The sequence below is a fragment of the Mesoplodon mirus genome (assembly GCF_964341445.2).
Source record: "Mesoplodon mirus genome assembly, chromosome: 12".
Lineage (NCBI taxonomy): Eukaryota > Metazoa > Chordata > Mammalia > Artiodactyla > Ziphiidae > Mesoplodon > Mesoplodon mirus.
In genome coordinates, this window is record NC_138988.1 from 670,189 (window position 1) to 694,364 (window position 24,176).

At 55.9% G+C, this 24,176-nt stretch overlaps 1 protein-coding gene across 1 annotated transcript in view; it reads left to right on the forward strand.

The window, feature by feature from the left end:
- The window catches only part of CHCHD6 (coiled-coil-helix-coiled-coil-helix domain containing 6), a 128,146-nt gene that overhangs the window by 87,820 nt on the left and 16,150 nt on the right, over nucleotides 1-24,176 (forward strand). Inside the window, exon 6 of the mRNA XM_082637208.1 lies at nucleotides 16,874-16,944. Coding sequence (XP_082493334.1) covers nucleotides 16,874-16,944 — 71 coding nt within the window. The remainder of the gene's footprint in view (nucleotides 1-16,873; nucleotides 16,945-24,176) is intronic.

Below are 24,176 nucleotides of genomic sequence, written 5' to 3' on the forward strand. Positions count from 1 at the left end.
TAAATACACCAAAGTCAGTTTGGAGGGGTCTTGGCGCTCTTAGGATCTCACAATACCAGCCTCTAAACTCAAGCAGAGGGAGGTTAGGTTATTTACCCGAGTTAAATGGCTCAAGAAAGGACTTCATGTCTTACTTGAAATGCTTTGGGATGTAAAGATTCCGGCCCATCACTATCTCCACGAGGGCTGTCCGTGTGGACCCCGTGGAGCCGGTTTCCTGCCATCCTCCCAGGAGGAAGACAGGCCGTCCCATCTCTTGTTCAGAGTGTCACACTTGGCAAGTGTGGACGTGCTCATGGCCTCTGTCGAGAATGCCAGGCGTCACTAAGACAACAGACGATGTTGCGGCACCTGGTTGTTGGTTACCAGCTGGCAGCTTTGCCTAGAACAGCGGTACCTGCGGACACCTGCCCCAGGCGTCCCTGTGGCACCTGCTCCCATGGCCCACTTCCCTGTCGACGCCCAGGAACACGTGTTGTCTGGCTGAGAAGCCGATCGGAAGGCGCTGCCAGTGGTACCGAGTGGAACCCCTTCCCATCAGGTTTCCGGTATCCACTGGACCCAGGAGCCGCGTTGCTGACCTTGTGGGTGGGGCGTTTGGGAGGGGCCTGGGGAGCTCTAGCGATAAAGCCGCAGTAGGTGCTTGGAGGAGAGATGGTGTGAAGCGTGAGTTTGGTGAGCAGCGGCTGAGCGGACCTGCCGGGACTGTGGGGCTCTGTGAGGCAACGGGGCCCCTGCCAGCTGACGTGCGGTCGTGAACGTTCCGTTTCATCAGCAGTGTTGCCGACAACACCTCTCTCCCCCTGCACACGTGACCTTGAGCACACAGGCGGCTCTGTCCAGGCTGCTCCTGATCCTCTCCTGTGCCTCCCCTTCCCCAGGGCGCCGAAGGGGCTTCCTGCGGAACAGGATTCGCTTCACAGAAATCGTCTCACTGCAAAGTCCCATCAAGGCAGCGCCTTGTTTCTTTTAGATCGCCTCTCAGATGTGTTAATGATGGAAGAAAGAATGGGAACTATGAGGAAAGTCTGGAAAAAACTGGATCCGTAAAATTTAAAGACGGAAAGCAGACAAATGACTCAACAGACTGGAGGGATTGAGCAGAAAGGAGGGAGTGGGCTTAAATGGAATCAGAGAGGCATCTGAAGGGGTTTTGAAAGGGAAACACAGAGATTACGAAGATTTTAAGCTGCTGGGCTCTGAATGATTAACTGCTGACTGAGGTTCTGAGGCCAAAATCATGCCTCTGTTGAAATGAGAAGAAAAGACAAGTGTACGAATCTCCTTAGTTTTCGAAATGCACCTCAAGAAGGATAAACCAGAAACTAATGAGATTTTTCCCTACAGCTGGGAGTGGGAATGGGCTGGCAAGACAGGGAGGGTGTGGGACGTCTCTGAGTATGTTTTTTATAAATAGTTTGACTTTTGAACCATGTTAATGTTTTGCTTATTTAAAAATTAAATCGACAGAGATGGTGTTAAAAATTAATACAAGCAGAAATAAATGAACCCAGACATCTATCAGACAGATACCGCCCCACAGAGAGGGACTTCCAGAGAGAAGATGTGTGGGCTCCCCTCTCCCTGCTCTCCCCACCAAGCACAGCTGGGAACCCTGGAATAAGTTGAGAGGCACCACAGGCCTCTGAAAGGAAGGGCGAGGAAGAGCTGGCGAGGGGCCCTGGGATGGAGGAACAGCGCGGTGGCCCAGGTGCTCACAACCCCCTCCCAGTGACAGAAGGCAACCAGGGCCAGTGTCTTCGGCCCCAGCCTGGTGGCAGATGGCTTTGCAGGTCGGCTCACAGTCCTCCAGATTGAGACGGAGCCCCCCCCAGCCACACTGGGGGTCAGGTGAGAGGCCCTGGCATGCACCCCCAGCAAGTGTTCTTCATCCCTGGGGCCAGAGACTCCCTTCTTCCCCCGAGACCCCAAATGGCTCGACAGCACACCAGGGGGATCCTGCCACAGCAGGGCTGGGGGCAGCCAGGGAGCACTGGCCTGTGAAGAGCACTTTGTCTTGTGGACCAGAGGGTCCTTGCTCCCACCCAGATCATTGGTGAGCTGCTGGCCGGTAGGGGATGTCCCACCCACAAGTGGCTGGGGCAGTGCTCCTTGTGTCCTGTAGGCAAGAGATGCCTGACAGTGGCAGGGGGACCCCTCCCCAACAAGTGGCTGGTGAGGGAGCACAGCCTGGGGAAGCCCTTCCTGCTCCTCAGGCAACCCTGCAGGGTCAGCAGGAGCCCCAGTGCCTTGGAGGAACCAAGTGGACACAATAGTGCAGTAAAGGCTCTGAATCCAGATGCTGAGCAAATCCCAAAGATAAACCCAAAGAAGCCATACTTAGACTCACAATCATGAAACTTCTGAAAACTAAAGACAAAACTTGAAAGCAGTCAGAGAAAACCAATGTTAGGTATGCAGTGATGCCAATTTGATTGATGGTGGAATCTCATCTAAAATCATGGAGGCCAGAGGAAGTGGCGTATTTCCTGAGTCCTGAAAGAAAAACTCTGTTAACCATGAATTCTACACCCAGCAAAACTATCCTTTAGGAATGAAGAGGAAATGAAGACGTTCTCGGATTACAGAGAGCTAAGAGAATTTGTGGCTGCCCAGTGTACCCGTAAGGAATGGCAAAGTAAGTTATTCAAACAGAAGGAAATGATAAAAGAAATAATTTGGGAATATGAACAAGAAAGAAATAACAAAGGAGAAATTAAAAATGCAGATAAAGACAACAGATTATCCTTCTTCACATGAATTTTTAAAATCATATTTGATTGTTGAAACAAAAAATATAACATCATATGATGTGAGGCAAATGCATGTACAAAAAATGCTCAAAGTAGACTTTAAAAAGTAGAGAGGCTGGAGGAACCTAAGTGGAAGTGAGGCTTGCAGACTTGACCCTGAGTGGTAGAGCATCAGCAGCAGCAGGTTGTATATTACATGTGTGTATTGTAATGCTCAGTTCAGCCACTGAGAAAGTTAGGTGAAGCAGTGACTCAGACGCACTATTAATAAATCAACATGGAATCTGATGAAATGTTTAACTGACAGGAAGACAAGAAAAGAGAAATGGAGGAGGAACAGAGGGAACAAACAGAAAACATGTAATAAGATGGAAGACTTAAGCTCTAACTGTCAGTAATCACCTTAAAGGTAAATGGTCTAAATATACCAGTGAAAAGGCTGAGATTGCCACAAAAACAGGCACACACATGACTCTGCTGTCTATAAGAAAATTCAAATACGGTGACATAGATGGAAAGTAAAAGGGTGAAATAAAGATGTGTCGTGTTTCCCTGGTGGCGCAGTGGTTGAGAGTCCGCCTGCCATTGCAGGGGACACGGGTCTGTGTCCCGGTCCGGGAGGATCCCGCATGCCGTGGAGCGGCTAGGCCCGTGAGCCATGGCCGCTGAGCCTGCACGTCCGGAGCCTGTGCTCCACAACGGGAGAGGCCACAACAGTGAGAGGCCCACGTACCACAAAAAAAAAAAAAAGAAAAAAATGTCATGTAAACATCAATCCAGAAAAACATAGGAGTGGTCATTAATATCAGATAAAGTACTTCAGAGCAAAGAAAATTACTAGACACAAAGAAGGGTGTTATATGATGATAAAAGGATCAGTCTACCAGGAAGGCATAGTAATCCTAAATGTGTGTGCACCGAAGAAGAGAGTCTTAAAACATGTGAAACAAAAACTTATTGGGCAGAAAGAAACACGCAAACCTAAAATAATAGTTTGGGGACCTCAGTATCCCCTTTTCTCAGCAACTGATAGAAGTGATAGACAGAAGGTTGTCAAGGGTATAAAGGGTCTAAATGACACAACCAACCAGCAGGATCTAACTGACATATAAAGGATACTCCAACAATAACAAACTGCATATATTTTTTAAGCACCTGTGGGACCAAGATAGTCTATATCCTGGGCCCTAAAAATAACCTTAACAAATTTGAAAGAATAGAAACCAATATCAAAATATATGGGATATAGCTTAAGCAGGGCTGAATGGGAAATTTATACCAGTGAATCCCTATATTAGAAAAGAGGAAAAGTTTCAAATTAAAAGCTCAAGAAATTAGAAAAAGAACAGCAAAATAAACCCAAAGCGAGCAGAAGGAAGGAAATAATAAGAGATAAGAGCAGAAAATATAATCATAATAGGAAAACACTGAAGAGAATTAATGAAACAAAATGCTGGTTCTCGGAACAATTTGATAAAATTGATAAACCTCCAGCAAGACTGACAAAGGTATAGAGAAGACACAGGTCACCCCCATCAGCAGTGAAGCAGGTTGTATCCCCACAGATGCCATGGCCACTGGGAGGGAATGAAGTAACACCACTTTATGCTCATAAATTCCACAACATAGAAGAAATGGACCAATTCTTCGAAAACCACAAACTGCTAAAACTCAGCCAAGATGAAATTGATAAACAGAATAGTCCTGTAACCACTGAAGAAATGGACTTCATTTCTTTAAGATTCCAGGAGAAGAAATCTCGAGGCCCAAACGGTATCTCTGGAGATTTCTACCAAACAGTTAAAGAAGAATTAAAACCAATTTTATGCAATCTTGTCTAGAAACTAGAAGCTCAGGGGAAACTTCCCAACTCATTTTATGAGGCCAGTATTATTCAATACTTTGTCAGACAAGCAGTGTCACCAAACCAAAGACAAGAGAAAACTACAATGTCTCTCATGAAGTTGGACACAAAAATCCTCAACAAACTATTTGCAAACCAAATTCAGCCATGTATGCAAAGAATTATACACTATGTGTGTATACACCATGTTATGCAAAGTGGGGTTTATTCTGGGTGTGCAGGGCCGGGTCGGTGTCTGAAAATCAATGAAATCTGTTATATCAACATGGTAAGGGAAAAAACATATGATCATACTAATTGATACAGAGAAGTATTTGACAAAAATCTACTCCCATTCATGATAAAAACTCTTGGAAAAACAGGAATAGAAGGGAACTACCTTAACTTGTTAAAAAGCATGTACCCAAACCGCCAGCTGACACCAGAGATACGGATGAGATCCTGAATGCCCCCTGCCCCACCACGGCAACAAGGTGGCTGTCACCAGTTTCCCTTGAAGCAGGATTAGAGTTACGCCACCTGTGAGATACTAGGCTCTGCAGTAAGAGAAGAAAGAGAAATTAAAGGCTGTGGGTCAGAAAGGCAGGACTAAAGCTGTCCCTGTTTGCATATGATACGATCATCTGCACAGACGGCCTAAGGAACCCAAGAAAAAGGAAAAGGAAACCCTAGGACTACTAAAGGCGTTTAGCAAGGTCGCCGGACACAAGACCCACACACGAGAATCAACTGCATTACAGATTGCTGTGTACTAACAACATCTGGTACCGAGATTAAAAGCACCAAAAGCAAGATCCATAAAAGGAAAACACGTTACAATGGACCTCATCAAAATTAAAAACTTTCGTTCTGTGGAAGGCCCTGTGAGGAAGATGAAAAGAGGAGCTACAGACGGGGAAAAAAATATCTACAAACCACACACCAAGCAAAGGACTAGTGTCTAGAATATAGAAAATACTCTCACAATGCACCAGCAAAAGATAAATAAACAAAAACCAACAATCCAATTAGAAAAATCCACCAAGGGGATATACAGATGGCAAATAAGCACATGAGAAGACATTTACCATCATTAGCTATTGGATATGCAAATTAGACGTGCAGTTAGACATCGCTGCGTACCTATTGGGGTGGCTACCAGCTTATCTTGTGAAAAAGTGAGGAGTGTTCAGAGCGTGTTGAGGGCGTGTGAGTCTCTACGGGACCCAGGAGACGGCCTGCAAGAGGCCCCCCGAGCCGAGTTGGGACACCCTGTCTGCGCGACACAGTAGTGATGACAGAAATGGATTATAACACGTTGGATTTTAAAAAGAGAATCTAAGTCCAAACTGACATAAAAACATACAGGAACAAAAGGAGGAGAGGAGAGGAAAACTGTCTTTACGAAGGAACAACAACTAATAAATGTGGAGACAATGATAGACAGTCACCCATTTGCCACTGTTGGAATAATAATCAATTCAGGCAAAAACCGTGACTGTTGGGAAGTAGGGTAATTATGCTTTTATAGCACCACTCTTCAGGCCACGTGGTTGTTGTCGAGGGAAAGGGTGTGGTCGCAGGTCTACTACGTTCCTACACAGCAAATCACCTCGACATTCAGAGGCATCAAGCAGCTGTTGGTTAGGGTCATGGGCTCTGAGAGTCGGGGGCTCAGACAGGACACAGGAACAGCTCAGCTCTGTTTCCTGACGTCAGGGGCCTTGCTGGGGCCCTATGGTGGCCGGGGGCTGGAACCATCTGGAACCTTCTCCCCCCCAGCCCTGGCAGTTGATGTGGCTGTGCTGGGGCTTCACTGGACCGTTGGCTGAATCATTTACATGTCCCTTCCGGGTGGGCTGTTCCAGGCTTCCTCCCAGAGGGTGAGGCACCAGTGTGCCAGGTGTTCACGTTCCCACCTCCAGAGCCACGTGGTGTCACTTTGAAGCAGCCACAGAGTTCCACCAGGGTCAGGGGAGGAGTGTCCCGTGACCTCATACACTGACGTGGCGATGGGGGGCATGGCTGCAGCCCCTCGGGAAAGTAGAGCAGCCTAGCGGCCACCCCCTAACTCCCCATCTCAACAGTGGGACACACTGAGGGACGGCTGCCCCACCTCTGCCGTTTATCCGCCAGGAATTTGTTTTTGTTTTTGTTTTTGTTTTTTTTGCGGTACGCGGGCCTCTCACTGCTGTGGCCTCTCCCGTTGCGGAGCACAGGCTCCGGACGCACAGGCTCAGCGGCCATGGCTCACGGGCCCAGCCGCTCCGCGGCATGTGGGATCTTCCCGGACCGGGGCACGAACCCGTGCCCCCTGCATCAGCAGGCAGACTCTCAACCACTTCGCCATCAGGGAAGCCCTCTGCCAGGAATTTTAACCTGAATCTAATCATGACAAAACAAGTATTCGAACTGAGGGACATTCTCTGAAATAACTGTCCTGGCTTCGTGAAACATATCAGTGTCCTGAAAGGCCAAGGGAGGGTGGGAGCAGGTTAGACTGAGGGGCGGGCAGGACCATGTCAGCCAGGCACGACCTGTGATGCTCTACTGCGTCCCGGATTGGGGGGTTTCCTGGGGCAGTTGGAAACAGTCAGATACAGATTATATATTAGAAAATTATCCTGTTGATGTGAAGGGTCCCGACTGTGGTAGTTGTTTACCGTTTACTCAGAATATCAGAATTAATTTGCTCTTGGGAGAAGCAGCTGAAGTGTTCGGGGGCAAAGGGTCATGATGACTAAAATACCGGTAACTCAAGTGGCTTCAGCCAGAAGGAGCGTGTGAGTGGGTGGATGGGCAGAGCCCCAGTGCGCAGTGAGTCCAGGTGACGCGCACCTGCTGGCTGTCACACTCTCCTCCAAGGTGCGAGATCTGAACTCAGGGCTGGAATAAGCCTGTGCCACACGCTCCCCCTGAGCAGCAGAAATAAGGTTTCCAGGTGGATGGAAGGAAACAAAAGGCTGTGAAAGGACGAAGGGGAAGAAAAGGCAGCTGCAGGGCTGCTCTGTGCAGGAGGGTCGAGGTTCCTTCAGGCGCAAAACCTCACCCCTTCAGCAGAGCGGCCTCAGCGGGATCAGCGGGCGGGGAGGAGTGGCCGCGTGGCATCTTCCAGAAGGGCGGCCCTGAGGGAAGCAGAGGGCCTCAGGCTGGACCGGAGGGCCCTGGGCGTGGCCCTGGAGACCGGGCATCAGTGCTGAGTCAGAGAAGGAGGGCAGTGGGGCCTGCCCTGGGCTCCATGCCCCCCTGCTCCCCCCACGGTGCCTACGGGTGGCGGGAAGGGGCGTGACCTGGCTGGGCCACCCCAGCCCGAGGCTTGGGGTTGGTGGGGGTACAAGAGCCGCCCCTGCAGCCTGCCAGCCGCTGGCCTGGGGCCGTTCTACCCTCTGCGCCCGGAGCTCATGCCGGGAGCTGCCGGCCCCCAGGGCTGTGGCTGGTGGACTCAGCTCCCTGGGAGAACAGAGCGCCTGGGGGTCCAGGACCTGGAGCCCCCCGTCAGCTGCCGCCGCCTTGGGGTCCTACAGCCTTGGGGTCCCGCTGCCGTGAACACTGACCCCCCCGCTTACTCCCAATCCGTGGTTCTAGAAGCCGGTAGGCTAATTTCCTCAGCAGATCACTTGTGGTAATGATAGCGGTCACGACAGCTCCCGTTCCTTCAGCACTGACCGCTGCCCCCGACGGTGACATGTCAGGAATCGTCTCCCCCGGTGGTTGTGAGGGCGTGTCACTCCCCCCCACGCAGCAGCAAACGTCCCCAGTAATCGTGCCGGACTCTGTCCCTCCTTGTGCAGACGGCCCCCTGACCCCCGAGGGCGGCTGCCAGGTGCCGCTCAGGCCAGAGGACGATCTTTTTAAATGTACCTTACTTGTTTCTGGTGTGTTTATTCGTTTATTCTTGGTCTTCTTCCACTCCTCTGAGCACAGCCCAGCACCACCCGACTCCAGGCCTCTTTCATTTAGGAGCTCGTGCTTATGAGCTGTCTCTGCAGCCCATAAGTTGTTGGGCTCTATTTGCGGGTATGAGAATAGGACCTTTTAAAAAATACCCTTTTGCAGCCCCCAAACTTTAGGCTTCCGTGAGAACCTGAGCAGATTTCTTCGGTGCTGTGACATTTCCTGTTTGCGTTTGCACAGCCCGGATAGCAAACACATACCGGTGGTTCAGGTGTGTGTTCGTTCATGTCTCAGCTCATCAATGTATCGTTCTGTAGAAGGACCAAAACCCTCATTTGCATCTGTTTGTCTGTTTGTTTCAAGCGCCTTGACTAATCCTTCCATGGAGGAGGCTCTGGGCAGACGCCTGGTGGGTCCAGCTCCCAGCCTCAGACTCTGTCTGCAGAACAAACAGCGTGAGCTGTGTAACAGCACTTGGGGAGTGGCGTGCAGTGGGTGCTCATCACAGGCGAGTCCCCTCTCCTATAGGTGAAGTCAAAAAGAAAAGAAATCTTTTCCAAGAGTCTCTTAGAACCTTTAGTAAACACTTAGCAAGAACCTTTACGGTACTTGAATTGAGTTAATTAGTCATTTTTGCAATAAAGGAGAGAATTATTTTTAACTTAGGTAATTTGTACCTCATATACATTGAGCTATATTATCCCTGCAAAGCCTGCTGTCTACCAACATTTTGAAACTGTTCTAAAATTAGAAGTTGGAATCAGAGGAGGTGACAACCACGAAGAAAAGTCACCTGTGTTTAGGAGAAGCAAGAGGAGGTCTGGCGTTTCCGCAGGACAGACAACGGGGCTGAACGTGTTTCCAATTACTTTGGAAGCCAAGGGGGCCCGTGAGACGGGGGCACGGAGGTCGCCAGACTTCTCCTTTTCCTCTTCCTTTTTTTCAGCCCTCTTTACTCCTTTGATTTTCTTTGAAAACTTCTCAAACCACAAAATATCAAACAGCTAGGAAACTTAGTACAAAGGACCACATTTTAGTGTCCCACTGTAGTTTCTAATTTTGAAATAAAAGTCAGATTTCCCAGAGGATGGAGCTCTTTGTGGAGCAGGGGCCACAGGCGGAGGCACAGGCTGGTCAGCGACAAAGCAGGCTTAACCTCAGGGTTTCTGGGACCTGGAGCAGCGTTTCCCACCTTGGGTGCCCAGGGAACCCCCGGATCTTCCTTAAACACCGACGCTGGGGCCCCACCCCAGACCACCCAGCAGCCTACGGGCTGGGCTCAGGCGGCCCCGTGGCTCTAGGGTTGAGGGCCACAGCGAGCTGCCCGCGGGTGCGAGGCCTCGGGGACGGGTGAGGACAGCGGGAGCCACGGAGGGTGGGGCGCCGCCAAGGGCGCCGGGATTTTAGGAAACGGCTGTGGTGCCCGTGGGGGCCTGCTTCTGTGCACCTGCGCCCCCAGGTGTCCCAGGCACCCAGGTCCCCCAGGAGCTTGTGCTCGGTGGCGCCGGTGAGGCCTGGAGCGGTCCGCCCGTGCCGGACAAGCCGGCGGTGCTGCTGCTGCGGGTCCCCGACCTTCCTCGGATGGGCCGGGCCGCGTGGGCTGCACACCCGACTGGCCAGAGGGTGGGGAGGCTTTCAGCTTTCTGGGGTGGGGCTGGGGGACGAGGTTCTGGGAAGCAGGGCGTCCAGCCTGTAACTGAGACTGTGACTCTGGGGCCCTTTGCTCAGGGTCAGGTCACCAGTAAGTCACAAAAGTGGAGTTAAAATTCATGTCCCTTCATTTTTAAAATTCCTTTTTATTTTCTATTGTGCTCTGCATTTTGTTTTCACACTCTTTAGATATTCATGTAGCCAAACATGTTTCTGGAAGTGTAAAAATCAGCTAACCAGCGCACAAGGCCTGGCTGGCTGCCTTGTGAGGGCAGTGCTGCCCTCCCGGCGGCCGTGTTCTGGCCCCTTCCTCTGCACTCTCCGCAGCCATCCCCCTCCCCCAGCCCCCCCAAGGAGCTGACCCTGGTCCTGACTGCCCCGACTCTGAGGGCGCAGTCAGTGGTCCCTCCAGAATGGAAATCAGACTGCATTGTCCCCTGACCAACCCCCGGCTTCGTGCCAGCCCTGAAGCAGGCCCTGTGTGATGTGGCCAGGCCCTGGCCCAGCCATCAGCTGACCGACTTCCAGCCACACTCCTTCTGCTTTGCCAAGAGCACGCCGCGGTGGTCCCAGCCTAAGCCTCGCCCGAATCTCGTTTCCCTCTTCACGTCCTTCAGGTCTCCACCCACGCTGTCCGCAGAGCTGCCTTCCTGGCTGTGTCTTACCCCTACCCCACCGTGTCTTTTTGGCACTGGTTCCTGGGTAGAATTGTTGTTTTTCTGGAACCTGGCTGCTAGCTCTGCGCAGGCCAGGGCTGCACCTCTCTCGTTTACTGCTGTAAACCGTAGGCACTCATAAATGAGGGCAAGAAACAGAGGAGCCCTGGCCTGCTGGTCACTGCCTCCTCGGAGCCCCAAAGGTGGCCCGTCGCCGCCCCAGGGGCCCGGGGCCTGGCGGGGGTGGGCGAAGGCAGAGGCGCCCTGGCCCTGGGGAAGCACTCCTGTTTGTGCCCGGCTGCAGCCTCCGACGCCTCTGGGGTCGAGAAGCGGCCCTCTGCCCACAGCAGGAACTCAGGCCGGGAAACAGGCCTGGTGGGGGGCAGCTGTCCTGGATTTTCAAGAATTACAAGCTGTGGGGAAGGTTCACCTGAGGTTGGAGCCTAAGTTCGTTGTGGGGTCTCCTGGGCCTAGGGGCGGACACAGCAGGTGGGTTGGGTCAGCCAGGCCAGGAGTGTGACCGGGTGCAGAGGTACCTGGGTGAGAGCTGAGGGTCGCAGAGTGTGATGGGAGGGGCTGGAAGCAGGGCCCAGGGAGGGCAAAGCAGGGGACCAGGAAGTGAGGACAGGAGAGTGTGGAGGAGTGGAGGGTAAAGGCGGGGTCAGTGGGGTCAGAGGGCAGGTGTGCCACGTGGGGGCTTCCGGGGGGGCGGGGGGGAGGGGGCCTCACAGGTGGGACCATGCTCAGGGTCAGAGGGGGGTCTCAGGCGGGACTGTCCTGGGGATGCTTGAGGATCCTAGGTAAGGCTCTCCTGGAGGGTGGGAAGCCCTGGGTGTGGCCCTGAGGAAGGTGGCCGTGGATGCGTTTGGATGGTGTGCCTGGGGATGAGGAGACTGTGGAGGGAAGGGACCCCGGGGTTGAAAGGATCTCAGTGGACATCCATGAGGGCAGGCAGTGGGGGCAAGATTGGCCCTTACCCATCCTGGGTAAGTGCCAGAGCAAGTCTGGAAAGGGGTGTCTTCTCCACTGTGAGCAGAGTAGGGCATAGCCGGCCAGCTTCACTTGGTCATTTTTAGCAATAACAGTGGCTGAGGGGGAAGGATAATCTATGACAAAGCGACAGAGAGGCATGGGCATATATACAGTACCAAACGTAAGGTAGATAGATAGTGGGAAGCGGCCGCATAGCATAGGGAGATCAGCTCGGTGCTTGGTGACCGCCTGGAGGGGTGGGATAGGGAGGGTGGGAGGGAGGGAGACGCAAGAGGGAAGGGATGTGGGAACAGATGTATATGTATGACTGATTCACTTTGTTATAAAGCAGAAACGAATAATAAACAAACAAAAAAACAGTGGCTGAAAGGGCAGCGCAAGGGGGTCGGGGGAAGGAGCAGAGTGGAGGGAGGGGTGGGGTCTGGCGACTGGGGAAGGGGCCGGCACCAACGCGCGGGACGGGCAAAGATGCTGAACTGGCTTCACGAATGGCCAGCTGTTCAGTCCCGCAACAAAGCGGAAGTCCTGTCCCTTCACCTACTGTGTCACTGACTGCACGCCCAACAGTTTTTTGTTTTTGTTTTTGTTTTTTTGCGGTACGCAGGCCTCTCACTGTTGTGGCCTCTCCCATTGCGGAGCACAGGCTCCGGACACGCAGGCTCAGCGGCCATGGCTCACGGGCCCAGCCGCTCCGTGGCATGTGGGATCTTCCCGGACTGGGGCACGAACCCGTGTCCCCTGCATCGGCAGGCGGAGTCTCAACCACTGCGCCACCAGGGAAGCCCGACCCAACAGTTTTAAAAGTTTTATGTTGACTATTTGAACTTTTTACAAAACACTTTTGTCTTTTCTTCTTTCTGTTTCTTATTATTTTCAAGTCAGAGATTCTCCAAATGCCCTTGCGTTCCTGTGGGCTTGGAGGGCCTTTGGTAGTTAGGCTGGTGAGTTTTCCGTATCCCTGGTGACTGGCTGGACGTGTTGAAGCACCGCAGGGTCTGGGGTCTCCCATCCTCACTCAGCTCCCTGCAGATTCTGGTGCTTCCTTGAGCCCCGGCCCCGACAGCTGCACTGATTTTGCTGGAACTCTCCCGGCTCTGGGCCTTCAGGTTCCTCTAGGCACAACCGCGTGTCTGCTCTGAGTCCAGTCTGTGTGGCCCCCGGTATGTTGCATCCCTTGCTGGAGGCATGCACGTACGGGAGGCTGATGGACCGGCTCTGGGGCCTGCCTCTCTCCCTCGAGGTTCTGGCCCCTGGGCGGGATCGTCTGCCTCTGACTATCTGTCTGCGCCCGGCAGAGGGATAGACGTTCCTATCGGAAGCATAGCTCTGGGTGTGAAGGGCCAGTCTGTTGACTGGTCCCAGCCACGGCGCCTGGCCTGGGGGTCCACTTGAACCCCGTGGGCCCTGTGTCCCTGGTTGATGGTTCAGAGCTCACGGCCGCAGAGCAGAACCAGTGACTGTCTCTCTTACACTCTCCCGAAGTGTTTGCTGAAATGCTCTCACCTGGGTGAGGGGTCCAAGCTCGTGATCCTCACGTGGCCCCTGCGGTCTCTCTGGGCCTGGCCCCCAGCCTGCTCTTTGTCCCCGCCCTGTCTGCGAGCTCCCGGTGGGGCTGCGTCCACGGAGCGGCAGCTCAGAGACTTCACTGACCAGACAGACGCCGCATCCTGATCACGCTTTTGATCCGCCCTAGCGGATCTGCCTCTGCCCCCCTTTTTCAGCCGCTCCTCGTGGGGCCACGCTGTGCCGGCACCGCCGGCAGCTCTGGGGATAGGTCAGGCAAAGGGGCTGAAAGCCCTTCCCTTGGTGGAGCTCGCCTCCTCCAGGAGATGCCCCTCTCTTTCCCTTGGCTGACGCACATTTGGGTGTTAAGTTTTTAAGACATTTTTTGTTTCCTCTGTGCCAGGCCCCACCAGCTCTAAGCGTTTTATATGTGCCATCTCAGCGGCATTGGTAGCAATTCCCACGACACTGTATGGAGCACGCTCTGGGACCGTCCTCATTTCATGCAGAAGCCAGGGAGCCAGACGCCCCCCGTGGCCTGCGCCCACCCTCACAGCCCGGCAGCCTCTCACCATTCCTGGGGCTCCCCTCCAGGCCGGCAGACCGAGCTCTGCCGTAGGGGCCCCCCGTCCTGGCTGCAGTGGGGACGGACAGCCCCCCTCAGTCCCCAGCCTCCCCCCTCCCTCTCTTCTGATCTCCAGAATCCAGCCCCTTGGAGAAATCAGACAGTATGAAATATGAAAACTGCTCGGGAAGTAATTGGAGAAACACTGACTCCTGAAGCCTGTTGAGATAAGGCTCACACCTTCTCGCTCACGTTATTTAATTTTTAATGGCAGGCTTAATTAATCGAGATCGGGTCTTCTGGTTTCAGACTCGCTCGCAGCAGCTGGAGGGGGAGGAGGGGCCCTGAAATCGTGGGGTCTGAATCTAGGGGAGGAGAGATCAGCGGTCGGGGGGAGCAGGGGGCAGCGGGGCTGCGGGGGTCGCTGTGTCATCCACGCGGCCGCCCCACCACTCAGCACAGCCTGAAGAGTGGAGCCTTGCTCGGCCCCATTGCCTGCGGCCGGGCTGCCGTGGGACCTTCAGCGCTCAGCAGGGTCTTGGTGGGGGGGCCCCCGGTCCTTCCAGAAGCCCCTTGGTGGAGTCTGCAAGGGCCCTGCTCTCGCTGGCTGAGGGCTCATAGTGCACGGCTTCCAGCGGCCCCAGGAAGCTGGGTGGACACGGAGCTGCTCCCTCAGGGCACGTGCGGGGGGGCATTGGGGGGCAGGGGGTCACTGGCGGTGCCTGTCCTGCTCAGGAAGGTTAGATGGGCAGAGGGCGTGGCAGGGGGCGGTCCTCTGAGTCATCCTGAGGCTGTAGAGGAAGCTGCACTGGGGTTATCACCACTTGTTGGCCCGCGGGCACTCCCTGTGACTAGCCTCACCGACCACAGGTTCAAGCTGAGGTCGCGGTCAGTGCAGCCACTGACTCAGGTCTCCCCAGCCGGGCGGTGCATGGAGGTGCAGGGTCCCGGCGGCCGTGGGCCCATCTGGGCTGCGGGTGCTCCCCTGGAAAGGGACGGTGCCCGGCTGCTCTCCCAGGAGGGCAGGCCTGAGCCGCGAGGCTGTCTGTGGGAGGGGATGGGTGGCTGGGGGCTTGTGGCTTCAGAAGAAGCAGTGGTGGCGTGTGGGTGGTACGGTCGTCCCGTGAGCCCGCCCCTCTCGACGCCCCGCGGGGAGGGCTGCCCGCCTGACGGCTAGGAGACAGGGCTCGAGGGAGGAAGTGACCCAAAGGGCAGACGCCGTGTGCAGAGAGAGTTAAAGCATGGACATCCCAGGAGAGCGTCTGCTCAGCGGAGAGGGCCTGACCTGATTCACCTGTGTCCTTATTCCCTCCCCAGGGTCAGCGTTGGTTGACCGTCCACTGGTTGAGGTGGAGTTGGAGTCTCTTGGCTGGAGCATCAGGGCTGGACGGCTGGGCATCAGCACGTCCCTGTGGAGGGGGGGCAGCCGGGCTGGGTGGGGAGAGCCCCCGTTTATCTCATGCCTGTTGTGCGCTGGGTGTTCGCAGCTCCCATTGACCGTCAGAGGGGCCTCGGCTGTCTCCCTGGTCCAGGGGTGGGGAACGTGCCAGGGAGCGGCGGGGCGGCCTCAGTCTGCAGCTGGGGGTGGCGGCCCGGCAGCGGGCTCGGCCCAGCACGGCCCAGAGCAGAACCCCTGCCCTTTGTGGGCTCAGCTGCGCCTCGGAACACTGTTTCGCGTCCCTCCCAGCTGGCCCTTCCCAGGGGCCGTGGTACCAGGATAGGGCTGCCGGCCTGGTTCCGCCCCCCACCCCGGGTACAGACTCCGCCTTCGATGCCCTGCAGGTGCTTCGGGGACGTGCTCCCCGCGCCTGCCTTGGTTACCTTCCCTGCAGGTGGATGATGGGGCCCGTGGGGTATGGTGCTTGACCCGCACGGCTCTGATCTGGGCACCTGTCATCTCTTCACGAGTGGTTCGTTCCTTTTGGGCCAGGCTCCCTGTGTACTCCGTGGGGGTGGAGTGGGAGAGCCGGGCTTGGAGGCCGACGGGCCGTGGGGTCTCCGTTTCTGCGGGTCCCTTCACCTGCCTCACTGGCTGCTTGCAGGGCCTGACTGACCGGCCCCCGCGGGAGCCCTGAAGCCAGAAGCCTGCGTTTGCCCATGTGTGGTGGGAAGGGGCTACCTCAGGCTTGCACGGGCCCAGCAGCTCCACAGGGCATCTTTTTGGGGCGTCTGATGCCAGCCCCGTGTTGGGCTTCCTCTGGGTGGTTTCCTTCTCGAGCCTGCGTCCTTGGAGATGTTGGGTCCACCCGTGAGCCTCACGGGGTTCGGCCAGGAGCTGGTGTTGGGGGCCAGCTGTGTTTACGTTGGTCTCCTCTGGAGACGTGGCATGTGGGGTGCTGGGCCTGGGTGGCCTGAAGCCACTTGCCTTGGGGCACAAAGAAGTGGAGTGACTGACCGGAAGAATGCTGCAGTGGCCCCAGGCTCCAGCCCAGCTCTGTCCTGCTGCCGTCCTCACACTGCTGGCCCTGTGCACACACGGGGTGACCTCGGAAGGAGGGCAGCATGTGCCTCTGGGACTGCCTGGCAGTGCTGGTGAGTGCGGGGGTCCTGGGCTGTGGTCCCGGCACCGCTGCCTGCTGTGTGGCTTCGGGCAAGTTGCTTCACACCTCTGGGCAGCAGAGTCCACGTAAAGATGGGGTTGGACCAGACGAAGGCACGGCAAACTTCTTCTTTAAGATAGTGACTGTCATAGGCTGTGTGGGCCTCGCTGTCTCTGTGGACACTGTCGTAGCCCAGGAGCCGCCACAGCCGTGCGGTCACAAATCGTGGGCATGGCCGTGTGCCCATAAAACTTTATTTACACGGTGGGGCAGGCCGGGCCGGGCCTCGCTCGTGGCGGGGGTTTGACCCCTGAGCCAGGGGCTCCATGTGTCCTGGCGGCCGCGGCTGGTCCATGACCTCCCTGCGATCCTGGTCAGGAAGTTGGCGCACGTGGACTCAGCACGGCTGCGGGTGGGGCTGCGGCCGGAGAGAAGCTTCCGTCTGGTAACCGGTCGGGTCCGTTTTCTCGTTGCAGAATCTCGAGACGTACAGACTGTCTTCACAGCAGTTTCACAAGGCAGCCTCGAAGATGGAGGGGGCGATCAAGTAAGAGCTTCCTCCTCCTGAACTCCGCCTGCGTTTGTAAAGTCTCCCTGCCCCGAGGCCAGATTGCAAGCTTCTCGAGGGGCTCAGATCCCCGCGCCTGGGGTCGGGGCAGAGCCAGCCACTCGAGAACCAGGTCCTGCGTGTCCTGTGAGCTGGGCCGGGCACTGCGCTCAGGCCCCTGAGGGAGTCAAGAAGGGCTGCTGCTGGCCCCCCCGCCCCTGGGCGGGTTCCGGAGTGGCCTGGCCCTGAGCCTCGAGCCTCTGCGTGACACTCGGTCAGGGGGCTGTCTTGCCTCTGGAAGGACAGGGTCGGGTGGCACAGGGCTGAGCACCAGTGTTCTGTCTGCCTGTCCTGCTCCTGCGCTGGGGGCCTTGGAGCCGAGTGTCAGGAACAGGGGTGCGGCAGCCTGTCCGCTGCAGATGCGCCTGTTGCTTCGGGTGCAGGTCCAGGAAGGTCTGCAGGGGCCCCGTGGGGAAGGGAGAGCCGGTCCCTTGTGTGCAGGTGTCCCTGGGGACCCGTCGACCTTCATCAATCAGCTGGGGCCCCCATGCCTGCCCCTCCCTCTCCCAGGCCCGGTGCAGGGGGACCAGCTTGGATCTGCCACCTTGAGGTGACGGCGTATGGAGGTTTGGGGGACCAGGGGTGAGAGGCCGCTGCTGAAAGCCGTGGGGGTGCCCGGAGGGGGCACATCCCGTCCAGACCTGGCGCCGCAGGGACCCCCGAAGCCGGGGAGGTGCCGTGGGTCCTGGTCGAGCTGACTGAAGGGAGGGTGTGGGGAGGAGAATCTTCTCTTGCAGGTCAGCCCTGGGGCAGTGACGGGAACCGGGGAGCAGGACCCTCCCACTCCCCGGGGGGCGACGGAGACCTGGGACCCCGAGGACGGAGCGTTCTCGCTGCCCCGGTGGGGTCCCCACCTCTCCCAGATGAGATTCCAGCTCACCGGAATCACAGGCAGTGGGTGACAGGAAGAGGTTGGGCGACAGCCACCCAGGAATGTGACCCCTAGAAGTGGGCAGGCCCTCGCCAGGCTCCCGAGTGGGGCAGCCCCCGCCCTCTTTCCCTGGATCTCGACCTACCTGCAGGGGAAGGAGCTGGAGAGCTGCCAGGGCTCTGCCGTCAGTGCTGCCACGTTTTGTCACCCACCATGTGGCCCCATCCTGAGGGGGGACTCGGGTGGATTTGACTGTCACCTCCTTTTTCATTCTCGTGCCCTCTGAAGGCAAGGGGGTGGCGTGTGTGGTGCAGGGGGACTCTGTTCACGGCATCCTGGGCGACGCCCCCTGTAGAGCGTGTGACTGAAGGGTCGGTGCCCCTCGTCTGCTGTCGGTGGTTCCATCTTGCAGACCGGGAACTGGGGCCAGAGAGGTCGGGTGGCTCCCTCACCTGCCCACAGCCACGCCTGGACGTGCGGCGGGGGCCAAGCTCAGCTTGGACAGCTTCGGGGCCTCGGGGCCTCACTGTTTGTCTTGGCGGCTTTGCTGTCCCATGGAGGCCCCTGTGGACGTAAGGTGGGCGGCGGGACGGAGGTGAGAGCCCAGCAGACCTGGACCCAGACCTCGGCCCTGCCTCCTGCTGGGTTTCCTGTCTGTGGGTGAGACCCCCGTGGACGGTGGACCTGGGCCGTCAGCGGCTGCTGCTGTGCCTGCGTGACAGTGGTTAGCGATGGTGGCCGTTTATTCAGTTGTCCCTTCACCACACCTAGCATGGCATAGTGTGGGACAGATTTAATATGTAAATTGAGTTCACTAAAAAAACTGTTGTAATTTCCCAAACAGAGCCAACAAGGAGGCAGAATCAGAGATTGTTTTACTTAAAACCTGGGGTGGGGACCGAGTCCTTGGTAGGAGAGTTCGCATTTGCAAATGTTTGTCGATTGTATCGTAAATACCACGGAAGTAAATGCAGCTGCTGACCGCGGTCATATCGGTCGGAGCATTTTCTTCTAAGACAGTGGGCATCTTTTAGCAACTCTGAGTCCATGGAGCGGTCACTTAGGTGGTTAACCAGATGCCTGTGCGTTTTTCACACACGGACACGGAGCACAGAGCGCCTGCATCCGCCAGGCACCTTGCTTGGCACTAGTGACAGGACCACAAAGAAGACAGCTTCCGTTCCTGCCAGCCGGGCGCTTACAGCATTTAGGGAATGACAAACAACATTTAAAAACTAACCGCACAAAAACCATTTGCCCAAACAATGGCTGATGACAGTGATGAGCCGTGAAAGACAGTGAGTGAAGAAGCTCGGCCTGAGGCCCCGACCCAGACCCCAGACCCGGGCGGGCATGGAGTGGGGGTGTCCTACACTTAAACTGACTCCTCAGGACCCGAGACATGGGCCAGAACAAGCAAGGAGGGAGAGAGGGCTTCTCAAAAGAAGGTCAGCGGGTGTGGAGGCCCCAGGCAGGAAGCGATTAGCGTGTTCAAGGCCTTGACGTTGGGCTGCTGAAGGGGTGGATGAGGAGACTGGGCAGAAGCCAGAGCCCGGGACTTTGTAGCCGGTTCCAGCCTGCTCTCCTTCCTAATATATGCATTCGAAGTAGCAATTGCTTTGCAGCTTTAGCTACACCCTACAAGTTTTGGTTTATAATTCTGTTCAGAGATTTTCTGATTTTCACTCTGATTTCTTTGACTCCTAGCTTGTTTCAAAATATATTGCCTACTTTCCAGACACTGGCCATTTTCTCGTTCCCTTCTAGAGCATTGATTTCTGGTTTAATTCTGTGATTAGAGAACACGCCGTAAGTCCTTGAGACACTCTGAGCGTCTTCACGGCCCAGCGAGTGGTTGGCTCCGGCAGACCTTCCGTGTGCGCGTGACGTAGCGGCTCCGCGGAGACGTCGCTCAGCCCTGCTCAGGTCCTCTGCGTCGTTACCCTGTGTGGATTTATGGGTTCTTCCTGGGATCACTTGCTTCTCACTGAACTACTTCTTTAGTGTTTCTTTTAGTGTAGTTTGCTGATCACAGAGCCTGTCTGTTTTGAATTGTCTGGAAACATCCTCACTTTACCCTCAATTGGAAGCAGATAGCAGTCCCCTTGCCATTGGCTTTTTCAGGGACTCTTTCTACTCCGTGATACCTATTTTTCCCTGGAGAAGTCGGTGTGGATGTTATTGTTCCTCCTTTGTACTAATTCTTTTTTTCTCTGTCTGATTTTCAGACTTTGTCTTTGGTTCTTTAGCATTTTGACTCTGGTGTGCCCAAGTTTAAATTTTCTTTCTTTTTTCCTGCTTGGGGTTCATGCCTTGGGGTTCGACGTCCTTTCATTTGTTTTAGAAGATTTTCAGTCATTCCGTTTTCAGATGAAACTCTGCCTGTCTTGTCTTTCTTCCTCTCTGGAATGACTGTCTCTCCCGTGTCTCCACACTCTTTTTTCTGGTTTTCCTCACTGTTTCTTCATCTCTATGCTGTAACCTGAGTCTTCTCTATTGACTTTTCACTTCATTAATCCTCTCTCTAATGTGTCATCTGCTTTAAGCCTATTTAATGAATTCTGAATTTCAATTACTGCATTTTTTCAATTCTAGAAATTCTGTTTGCATTTTCTCCCCCAGTGTCTGGTGGGATTCTGGTTTTTGCCACCTGAAGTCTTGAACATATTCATTGTAGTTCTTTTGACATCATCTGCAGGTCTGTTCCTGTTGCCTGTTTTTTCCTCGTGGTTCTGTTTCTCCGTGTGCCTGGTACTTCCTGATTGAATGCCAGGCATTAGAGGGAAGGTACACAGGCTTCCCCAGAGGTGCTCACCCCTGTCCTTGATGGGCCAGCATGGAGGCAGATCATGTAAACCCTGATGGACTGAGCTGACTGGGTCCTGCCTGCAGTCTTGGTGGAGCTCAGGCTTCCTGACTGACCCCTGTCCCTAGGGTCTGGCTGTCCAGGGCTCCTTGTTCTTGGCGAGCTCGAAAGCCCCATGTTTGCTTCCTCAACTCTATGAAACTTCTGAGAATTCTACTCTGCCCTTCAGTGGCTTTTTACTTAGGCTCTGAGTTTCCTGCCATGAGGCTTCTTGAGCTCAAGGATCTGAAGAATGCTTTAAAGGAGGAAAACCCCTGAGTGTGCCTCCCTTCTCCCTGGAGTCCCGATCCCTTGAGTCCCAGCCATGCTGTGCCTCTACCGTCCCGAGAGAGCTCCAGAGACCCTCCTGGCCTCTCTGCCTTTTAGCAGAAGCTGTTTGCCCAACACCAAGAATTGGCAAAAACTTAGGGGGATGGGAGGGGAGGCGGCTCCAGGAATGAACACTCACCTCCAGAGTCCCTTCTCCTCATCGCCTTGGCCATCAAGTTGTACTTCGTCTTGTCCTTAGAAGCCTTCAAACAGATGTTTAAATTCCAACTTTAAATTTTTTTCCTGGAGGAGAGCGTAGTTCTTCCACCAGCTGCTCCCCAGTGGCTGGGAGTCCCGGCTTCACTTTTGAGGAAGGGGTTAGAGTTTGCCAAGCAGGAAACAGCACCGTGGGTCACATTGGCTGTGTTAGACGTTGACGGACAGTGACCCTCCCAACTTCACGCTGGCCTCTCGAGCTCTCCTGAGGCTGCCAGGCCCAGTGTATCCTCGGGGGTCAGCAAGCACTTGGCCTGAGGAGGAGCACGGGCGGCGAGGCCAACATCCACCGGCTGGGGCTCTGGTTTCGGAAGGGTTCCATTGCTGAGGCAGAAGCAAATAACCCAGTACGCACGCACACACGCACACATGCACACACGCACACACACACCCTCTACCTCACAACAGCACGGAAGGCGGGATTGCTGGGGTTTCCTGAAGGAAGAGATTAAGACCCCGGGGAACATCCTGCATTTATTGTCACATCTATTTGTTATGATAACCTCTGTCCTCTTCCTGTGGGAGTCATCCAGAGCTGCTCTCGGCACCCCCTGGCAGGAAACTCGTACAGCTCCCAGCCCCACCGAGGGCGGCCCTCAAAGAGGTCAGCACAGGGGAGCCGAAAGATGCAGGCTATTGACTGTTTCCTGGGACTGAGTCACCGTGCTGCAGGGACTGTGACCAGAGAGGCCTGGTCCGTGAGGACACAGCTGCTGGGCTGCCCACCTCACCTGGGCCGGGCTCCTGTCTGACGTGGGCCCACCTGAGGGAGGGGCTGTTTTTCAGGTGTGTGAGCTTCCCCGTCTGCATCTGTCAGGGACCTAATGATGGAACGGTGATTGTCTATGGAGACAGTGCTTGTGGGCTTGAATCCTGAATACGACGGGTTCAAACATCCTCCAATCCAGGTGGTGCTGTATTAGCCTGAATTCAAAGGATGTTTCTGTCTCTGACTTCCTTACCTTACCTAACCTGTTAAAAGGAGCATTGTCTATTCAGAAATTTACCAAAACACGTGGTTTAACCGGGTGTACCTGGCTTTTTGAGAGGTTGACAAATCAAAACCCATTTAATAATTCATTCACAAGACAAAGTGCAGGTAATCCGTTTCTTTAAGGATATCAGGTGCGGCGGCTGTGCCGGAGCCTGTGTGGTTCAGGGTCTCCTGGTGTGAAGCGCATGGCAGAGGCCAAAGCCGCATCCGGCACCTTGTGGGCTCGCTTCCTGGACTGTGAAACGGGGCGGGGATGGTGCCTCTTTTGCTCAGGCTCCTGTGAGGGCCGAGTGGTCCCCACGGGTGCTCAGGACCCACGGCAGGGGTAGCGTGGGGTCCGAACCAGGTCCGATGGGGCCCAGGCCTGCTGTTTCCTCCTGGGCCGTGGTGCCCATTCATAGACATCCGGCAGAGACGTCGCTGCAGGCTGGCAGGCTGACTGGCTCCCATGGCCCGTGGACAGCGGCCACCGGGTTTCTCCGGGCAGAGTCTCCTTGTGATCTACTCGTGACTGGCCTCGAGCGGGGAGGCTCCCCCTTCAGGGACTCTCTCCATGGCCTGCCCCGGCCCAGGCCACATCCACAGAGACGGCTGGGTGTGTTTGCCATGTGACTCGCTGCCCCCGTAGGGCTCTCCGTCGTCCCTTCTCTCTGCAGACAGGATTAGGTGGCGGTGATCTGGGCCCTCTCCCAGAGGTGCCACGTGTCAGGGTGCACGGACACATCTCCCGAGGCGGCACCGCCCTCTGGGCTCGCCGGGGTGGACCTGGGGCTGAGACCCCCGCTGGGCGCCCCTTCTGTCCCCGCACTGTGCTCCACTGGCCCTCAGGCTTCTGTGGGCAGGAGCCGTGTTTGCTGCTTTGTGTCCCGGGCCCCGGACCGGAGCACCCGCGTGGTATATCCAGTGTGATCATTGCTTTACCACCGTGTGAATGATGCCCTCCCGGGCAGAGGCCATGGGGCTTCCCGGCTGATTTGGCTCTGCCGTCAGGGCCATGTGGGCAGAGACCCAGGCGTGGTGCCGGAGAAAGCAGGGACCTGCATGGGAGGAAGCAGGTGTCAAGGGGTGGGCCTGAGGCTCGGGTGCGGCTGCAAGGGTGGCCCGGTCGCAGGTGTGAAGGGCCTTCTGTGCGTGTGAGAGAACTGGAATGCGTCCTGCAGGCAGCGGCAAGCGTGAGAAAGCTTGTAAGCGGGGATTCGTGTTCTAGAAAGATGCCTGGCAGCATCTGGGAGAGGCTGAGACGGTGCCAGTGCCGAGGTGGAGGTGGGGAGCCCACGTGGGCCCCGCTTTGGCACCGCCAGCCGGTGACTCTCCCTCTTGGCAGACAGACACACGAGGCCTCTGCACATGAGCTGGGCCCCCGACGAGGATGCAGTGGGACAGCGGGCGGAAGGTGGCTGAGACTCTGGGGACCGTCCCTGGCTCCGGAGCAGAACCGAGAGATGAGAAGGGGCCGTGCAGACCCCCAGGCTCGGGTGCCGGGGGGAGGCCAGGGTCCAGCAGGAAGGAGGGAGGCTCCTGACCGGGGAGAGCGTCTGCGGGCCCCCAGCCAGGAGGGGCAGGGGAGCCTCCTGAGGACCACAGGCGGTGGGCTCAGAGCCTGTCCTACGGGGCGTGAGCCCCCGGCGGACCCCACCCCACGTGGCCTCAGCCTCCAGGGGCGCCTGGCCGCCACCCGGTGCCTTCTTACTGCTCAGAGACCCGTGACTCAGGAAGCTGGGCTCAGAGACGACAGTCTGTTAATCCCTCCCCTCGGCCGAGACGAGACGGCCCTCATCCCAGCTCTGCTAACGCCTGTGGCTTCGGGAGTGATGCCCCCATCCCGGAAGGCTCCGATCTTTGTGCCACTTTCCTTTTGCTTGGAGGGTCACGTTTCAGATCATCTTCTGGGGATCAGATGCTGTTACAGTGGAGGA